This window comes from Octopus bimaculoides, chromosome 7, assembly GCF_046866305.1.
Source record: "Octopus bimaculoides isolate indiv1 chromosome 7, ASM4686630v1, whole genome shotgun sequence".
NCBI classification, from domain to species: domain Eukaryota; kingdom Metazoa; phylum Mollusca; class Cephalopoda; order Octopoda; family Octopodidae; genus Octopus; species Octopus bimaculoides.
The window spans coordinates 22,166,717-22,175,549 of NC_142934.1; the positions used below are offsets into that span (position 1 = coordinate 22,166,717).

General features: G+C 37.9%; 1 protein-coding gene across 7 annotated transcripts in view; it reads left to right on the forward strand.

Annotated features, from left to right (window-relative positions):
- The window catches only part of LOC106879533 (TBC1 domain family member 4), a 203,185-nt gene that overhangs the window by 189,238 nt on the left and 5,114 nt on the right, over nt 1-8,833 (forward strand). For all 7 annotated transcript variants that reach the window (XM_089354972.1, XM_089354973.1, XM_089354976.1 and 4 more), the window contains 4 exons: nt 29-180; nt 3,240-3,332; nt 5,256-5,415; nt 8,106-8,275. In XM_089354972.1, coding sequence (XP_089211098.1) covers nt 29-180; nt 3,240-3,332; nt 5,256-5,415; nt 8,106-8,275 — 575 coding nt within the window. The remainder of the gene's footprint in view (nt 1-28; nt 181-3,239; nt 3,333-5,255; nt 5,416-8,105; nt 8,276-8,833) is intronic.

The window sequence follows — 8,833 nt, forward strand, 5'->3', positions numbered from 1 at the left end:
TCTTTTTTTCTTCTCTTTCTATTTTTAGGAAGGACCTTTCCAAAGCACCCTTATTTCCGAACGCAGCTGGGTCCAGGCCAACTGGCACTGTTTAATTTGTTAAAAGCCTACAGTTTAATTGACCAAGAAGTTGGTTACTGTCAAGGTCTCAGTTTCATTGCAGGAATGCTATTAATACATGTAAGTTCTTATATTCCTTGTAATTTCTCTTCTTTTCATTTCCTAATGCTGCTTCCTACATTAATGGAAGTTACGGTTTTTTAGGCGGGGATGAGTTTAAAATACAAACCTGTGGGCATTAATGATTGTATTTTTTACGACTAAAATATTAATCGGTTGTAATTGTGAAGTCAGAATATTGGGTGTGTGTGTGTATATATATATATATATATATATATATATATATATATATATAGGGAGAATTCACGAAAAAAAAAAATGTATATATATATATATGCAGCGCAATGTTAAAAGCACTGCTGCTGGTGCCACATAAAAAGCACCCGGTACACTCTGTGGAGTGGTTGACATTAGCAAGGGTATCAAGCTGTAGAAACCATGCCAGAACAGACAATGGAGCCTGGTGTGACCCCTGGCCTTATCAGCTCCAGTCAAACCATCCAACACATAGCAGCATGGAAAACAAATGTTAAATGATGATCATATATATATCATCATCATCATCATCATCGTTTAACGTCCGCTTTCCATGCTAGCATGGGTTGGACGATTTGACTGAGGACTGGTGAAACCGGATGGCAACACCAGGCTCCAGTCTGATTTGGCAGAGTTTCTACAGCTGGATGCCCTTCCTAACGCCAACCACTCAGAGAGTGTAGTGGGTGCTTTTACGTGTCACCCGCACGAAAACGGCCACGCTCGAAATGGTGTCTTTTATGTGCCACCCGCACAAGCCAGTCCAGGGGCACTGGCAACGATCTCGCTCGAAAATCCTACAGGAGCCAGTCAGGCGGTACTGGCAACGGCCACGCTCAAAATGGTGCATCTCATGTGCCACCCGCACAAGAACCAGTCCAGGGGCACTGGCAACGATCTTACTTGGCTTGCCGGGTCTTCTCACGCACAGCCCATTTCCAAAGGTCTCGGTCCGTAGTCATCGCCTCGGTGAGGCCCAATGTACGAAGGTCTTGCCTCACCACCTCAGCCCAGGTCTTCCTGGGCCTACCTCTTCCACGGGTTCCCTCAACTGTTAGGGTGTGGCACTTTTTCACGCAGCTATCCTCCTCCATTCTCACCACATGTCCATACCAGCGCAATCGTCTCTCTTGCACGCCACAACTGATGCTTCTAATGTTCAGCTTTTCTCTCAAGATACTTACACTCTGACGGGTATTCACATTGACATTACACATCCAACGGAGCATACTGGCTTCATTCCTTGCGAGCTTACGTATGTCCTCAGCAGTTACAGCCCATGTTTCACTGCCATGTAGCATGGTTGTTCGTACGCATGCGTCATACAGTCTGCCTTTTACTCTGAGTGAGAGTCCCTTTGTCGCCAGCAGGGGTAAGAGCTCTCTAAACTTTGCCCAGGCTATTCTTATTCTAGCAGCTACACTTTCAGCGCACCCACCCCCACTACTAACTTGGTCGCCCAGATAGCGGAAGCTATCGACTACCTCTAGTATATATATAATTAATACAATAATAGGATAAACTCTTATATAAGAATTTATCAAGTAGTTATTGTGAAAAAAATTCATAGGGAAGAATCTATCGTTTTTCCCTAAATCATATTTATCTATTTATTTTACTGGTAAAAATGTGTTTATTACGGTAGTTAGCGTGAGGTATTCTTGTATAGTTATGCCCTTATATATAAATATGGAAAACAAATGTTAAATGATGATTATATATATATATATATATATATATAATTGATTAAGTAACCAGAAGATGGATTTGGTATTAGTCTTTATTTTGTATGACGATCGTTTCAACACATCCTACCACTGTCCCTTATGGGTGGGATTCTGTGCATCATATTGTGTTGCATCCTATTTTGCAGTCTGGGTCACATCATGTACATCATCATCATTGTTTAACGTCCGCTTTCCATGCTAGCATGGGTTGGATGATTTGACTGAGGACTTGTGGACCAGGTGGCTACACCAGGCTCCAATCTGATTTGGCAGAGTTTCTACAGCTGGATGCCCTTCCTAACGCCAACCACTCCAAGAGTGTAGTGGGTGCTTTTACGTGCCACCGGCATGAAGGCCAGTCAGGAGGTACTGGCAATGGCCACGCTCAAAATGGTGTATTTTACGTGCTACCTGCACAGGAGCCAGTCCAGCGGCACTGGCAACGATCTCGCTCAATTGGTGCTATTTACGTGCCACCATACGTAAAGTGGTATCTTGCTAAAGATCTTGAGTTTGGGCAGTGATGTTGTTATTTGCCTGTCAAGTTAGGGAAGATCTTTACAAAGACACCACTTTATGCATGAATTACCTGATTTGGCCCAGACTGCAAAATAGATGCAACACAACATGATGCACAGAATCCCATCCATGTGGGACAGCAGCAAGATGGGTCAAAGTGATCGTCGTACAAAATAAAGACTAATACCAAATCCATTTCTGGTTACTTAGTTATTATTATTTCAACTAACACTGCGGAGTTCCTGAAGTAGATCCAACGGAAATATACTCTGACTGCAGATGAAACCAAGTAACCTAAACTGTGCCAGTGCTTTACTCAACACATTAATACACTAATCAGTATATAACCCATTAGTCCAAAATATTACACACACATATATATATATCAAATCTATAAAGAAATTTTCAGACAATTCTTCAGCTTCATGCCTTCTAATGATGTGTATACATTTAGTATAATACACAGATGATGATTTTAATTTGATGCTGTTTCAATTGTGCTCACAATGCTTCTGCAATACCATTTAGTGTTTTATTCACCATTTCCTATGTAAATTAAAGTATGAGTTTCATAGATGCAGGTGACAATTGAGGCACAGCATTGACAAGCCTTAGGAAAAGCTAAGCACATATGTAGTAATTGTGAATCACTGCAGTGACAATGTTCATCTCGCTTCGATATATATTATGTTTTTAATACTACAAGTCTATGAAGATATTTTATCTCAGGTAATTCAGCAGTATCTTGCCTTCAACTGGTGTGTATGCATTTAGCATGATACATAGATGGAGATATTTTAACACTTTATAATATTTACTGTTTCTATTTCTTATCAGATGGATGAAGAATCTGCTTTTCACATATTGAAATACCTCATGTTTAATATGGGACTACGAAACCAGTTCCGACCGAGCATGACAGCTCTGCAGGTAATTGTATACTTAGTCCTTTGTTCAGGTTTATTCTAGTCACCAGTCGGTACGTAAGCCTAGTGATTAGAGTATTGCGCTCACCATTGTGAGGCTGTGAGTTTGATTCCTAGAGACCAGGTGGTGCATTGTGTTCTTGAACAAATCACTTTGTATCACTTTGTTCTGCAATTACTTCAGCTCCCATCATGTGACACATCATGCATCTGTACAAACAATGTTGATTTGATGGAGTGAGTGAGCTGTTGTACAGCTCAAACACTTGATCACTATCAACAAGTTACCTTACAGATTGTTCAGCAAGAAATTGCAGAGCCCTCATCTGTCATCTACAACAGGAGAGTCCACCATTCCAATTACCAACAGTTTCCATTATCATCTAACTTTAATTCTTTGTCTTTTTCTTCTTCTTCTTCCTTTACTTCATCATCATCACAGCTATCTCTATCTTGTCATCAAATAGTACCATGTAGTGGTACTGCACCACTACCACCTCATTCCATAATGGTGACCATCTGCCAAAACTGCAACCTTGCAATTGTAAAGCATGGTGTTGTCTTGGGTCAAGTGTTGGTCCAGAATACCCATGGCACACGTATTGTCAGACATGCAACTATCATGCTGTCTACATATCTGTGTATATGTCATACCACCTCCAGGTACCTGAAAGTCACACTGCTCATTACAACATGCAATGATATTTTTTTTTTTTTGGTGCAATGATCATTCTCTTTCTTCCCGTCACTATGTACGTATGTTATGTTCCATTATGCATGTCCATTTGTATGTACAGGGGTGGACAAATTAATGAAAATACTTTGTTAAATGGAGGTTTTATTATTTAATACAGCATTGGTTCACTTTGGATATTAATCATATCTTTAGTACATCAAGGAATTGACTCGCACAGGTTCTGTACCAGTCATGTATTGTGGGATTGATTTTCTTCAGAAGTTCCCTCATCTCATATCTGTGGAGTTAGGCCTAACTTAGAAATTGTATCCCTTTCTCTATTTGGAATCTTTCTTTGCTATTTTTTGTTTTCTCTTGTTTTTGTTATTTTAATTTTACTCAATCTAAAACACTATTCTGTTGCACCTCCCACATCTGTAAATTCTTCTGGCTAATAAAATTATCATTAAAGAAAGCATTACTATTATTACTATTATTATTATTATTATTATTATTAAGGAAGCTAACTGGCAGAATCATTAGCATGTTGGGCAAAATGCTTAGTGGAATTTCGTTTGTCTTCACATTCTAAGTTCAAATTCTGCTGAGGTTGACTTTGCCGTTTATCCATTTGGGGTCAATAAAATAAGTACCAGTTGAACACTGGGGTCAATGTACCTTCAGTAGAAAGGACTACTACTACTATTATTATTATTGTTATTAAAGTGGTGAGCTGGCAGAATCATTAGCATCGTGGTATTTCATCAATCTTCATATTCTGAATTCAAATTCTGCTGTGATAGACTTTGCCTTTCATCCTTTCGGGATCAATAAAATAAGTACCAGTTGAACACTGGAGTTAATGTAATTAACTAGTCCCCTCCCGACAAATTTCAGGTCTTGAGCCAAAATTTGAAACCATTATTATTAGTAGTAAAGCAGTGAGCTGGCAGAATCGTTAGCATGCCGGCCAAAATGCTTACCAGTATTTTGCCCGTTGCTACGTTCTGAGTTCAAATTCCGCCAAGGTCGACTTTGCATTTCATCCTTTTGCAGTTGATAAATTAAGTATCAGTGAAACACTGGGCTCAATGTAATCGACTAGTCCCCCCCACCCCAAATTTCAGGCCTTGTGCTTTTAGTAGAAAGGATTATTATTATTAGTAGTAGTAGTAATATCAAGCAAGTTTAATGTTCTAGCTTTGTCTTAATTGGCTCAAATTTTGCTGTTTTTGTTTTTGCACCAAACAGATCAAGTTGTACCAACTGACACGTCTCATCCATGACAACCATAGAGACCTTTATGAACATTTTGAAGAACATGAGATTGTGCCGACCCTTTATGCTGCACCATGGTTCCTTACCATATTTGCTTCCCAATTTCCTTTGGGTTTTGTCTCCAGAGTCTTTGGTGAGTGTTCATTTCCGCAATTCTTCATGCAAAGATCTCATCATCATCATAAAATTATAATTATGCTTATTATCATCATCATTGTTAAAGAACATTCTGACAATGAAAACATAAAGATATAAACAATCCTCTCTCTCTCTCTCATTTACACATTCCATTTAAGTGTGTGTGTATATATGTGTGTGTAAGGGCACATAGGCCTAGTGGTTAGGGTGTTGCACTCATGATCACGAGATTGTGGTTTCAATTCCTAGACAGAGTGGTGCTTTGTGTTCTTGAGCAAAACATTTCATTCCACATTGCTCTGCAATCATTTCGACACCTGGAGCACGATACCTGTTCAGACAATGTTGATTTAATGGAGAGAGTGAGCTAATGTACAGCATGAATATTTGATCATTCTAAACGAAGAGAAAGTAAAAAATATCAACGCAGTTATGTTTGCTGAAATTGCTGAGCGGAGTGACAATTAATGTCATGAGAAGCTGCAAAAACTATGGAAAGAACACACAAAGCAGGGAGAAGAAAAATCCATAAAAATGTGGGAAAAACAACAAGAGTGGTTCACTATCTATGAAAATGCTATGGAGACAAATCCATTATGAAAACAAAACCACAACAACAAAAAAATATGAGGACATCGAAAACAAATACAGACACTAACCCTAGAGAAACCAGGTTGAGGTATCGAACCTCTAATTACTCAAGAACATACATGGAAATGACCTCCATCTCACCCCAAGTACAGACTAGAAACCCATACTCTACAATACATAACACTGCAAATAGCCAACACTTTAAATATAGACGACAACCATCAACCCATAAGTTCAAACACCATAGATGGAAAAAAGACATGAAAGACAAATAACATATAGACAACCGCCAACCCGTAATAACATGGATGAATACATGAGAAGAAAGACAAATAAAATACAGACAGCACAGGTACTATAATAGGAATAATAATCATCATGATAACTCAAGCAACCCACAATTTACGAATAAAAAATCCCATATATCCTGAATGGCGAAAAGAGCATGGAAGATGGGAAGAAAACAAAACTTATAACCAACGGAATTCGTATAAAAGACATGAACCATCCTCCCGCCTACATGGAAACCAGAGACATGGTAACACAATGTTCTCCCCTAAACAAAACCCCCCAAAAACATGTTTTATATAAATGAACAAGCTGTTTGTCCATTCACAAAATTTTATTTGACAAGTTCATTAAAGGAATGAAAACACTAATAATAATGAAGAAATAAAAAGACTTTTTTTCTCAGTAAATATATATATATATATATATATAAATGTGCTGTGCGTGAGAAGACCCGGCAAGCCAAGTAAGATCGTTGCCAGTGCCCCTGGACTGGCTCTTGTGCGGGTGGCACATGAGATGCACCATTTTGAGCGTGGCCGTTGCCAGTACCGCCTGACTGGCTCCCGTAGGATTTTCGAGTGAGATCGTTGCCAGTGCCCCTGGACTGGCTTGTGCGGGTGGCACATAAAAGACACCATTTCGAGCGTGGCCGTTTTCGTGCGGGTGGCACATAAAAGACACCATTTCGAGCGTGGCCGTTTTCGTGCGGGTGACACGTAAAAGCACCCACTACACTCTCTGAGTGGTTGGCGTTAGGAAGGGCATCCAGCTGTAGAAACTCTGCCAAATTAGATTGGAGCCTGGTGTTGCCCTCCGGTTTCACCAGTCCTCAGTCAAATCGTCCAACCCATGCTAGCATGGAAAGCGGACGTTAAACGATGATGATGATGATGATATATATATATATATATATATATATGTGTGTAGTTGACATCATATGAATTTAGAAACATCGAGAGAACATGAAGTATTTTATCTTTGGAATGGTGAAACTCAAGGAGAGGTATAAATAATAACATGTAAATATTGGATCAAAAAAGTTAAGGGCTCCCTGTAGGACTTGAACCCACATCTCCTGTAAACATGACTGATGTTCTACCCTTGGAATAAAGCAATCCTTCAAATTTCTCTATCTGTTTTAGAAACTTTATTCTTCTCAGTGAGAATTGTATGTTGTTCAGACAAAATTATTTGAGGCAAGTCTTTTACAGTTGGACATCCTTCCTGTTGCCAACCATCACCTGTTTCCAAACTGGATGATATTTCGCTGAGGCCGGACATGATTTTGCAGAAGACTGATAATGAATGAGACTGCTTGTATGACAGTGACATACATTTGCATATATCATGTGAAGACAAGGGGTTATAACACTATAACACAAACACACACATTCTCTCTCCCTCTGAATGTGTTTCATTCAGTTTACATTGTGCAATCAGACATGCAGTGAATTATTGGCTACACAGAACTCTGTTGGTCAGTTTTGTGATCAGGTCTTCCCACTTTTTCTACATATTCTGTCTTAAATAATAATAACAGTTTTGATATAAATAGCTTATATATTTTATGCAATTAAGATGACTCTTCACTGTCTCATGTACAATGTTTTACTGAAATAATTGTTGCATGTATGCAAATGCAAATATGGAAATTTAGACAAATTAGTGTGGTCTTTCTCATGTTAACGTGCAACATACCAACCTCCTTAACATTGTGTTCTACTAATGACAAATTAATTACTAAGACACATAACAATGAGGATTTCATAAACCTGTATTATATTTTTTCTATTTTATTTCCAGACCTGATCTTTCTGCAAGGTATTGATTCCATATTCAAAGTAGCCCTCATTCTTCTTGGAGACCACAAGCAACTAATCATGCACTGCGAGTCATTTGAGAGCATTGTAGAATTCCTGAAGACCACCTTGCCAAGTATGGGTCTTGTGCAGATGGAGAGAATCATAAATCAGGTGAGATTGTCACATATATATATATATATATGTGTGTGTGTGTGTGTGTGTGTGTATATTCTCTGATGTTGTGCTCTCTCTCTCTCCCCTTCTTACTTTCTCTATTTTAGCATTATCTCCTCTCTCATTCTCATGTGTGTGTATATATATATAAATTTAACTCACAATATATGGATTCGGGTTATCTGATAGTACTCATAACATAATGAAAGCTCTTTAACGTATCATTCTACAAAACATAGAGGATATATAGTACAATACAAGAGAAAATGATAAGGCATTTATGAAGTTATAAATGACAAAAATTTATCTAACAAATAAAAATTCAAATATCACAACAAATTGTTTTGAAACTTAAAGCATGTAAAGATAATTTATTTTATTACATTTAATAATAAATAAATTACTTAATTACTACATTGTTTTAAATGATTTCTTTGTATTAATGCCGGCATGTAAGTAATTTTTATATATATATATATATATATATATATATATATATATATATATAGATATATAAATTTCAATACAAATAGCAAACAATTTACAAGAAAAATA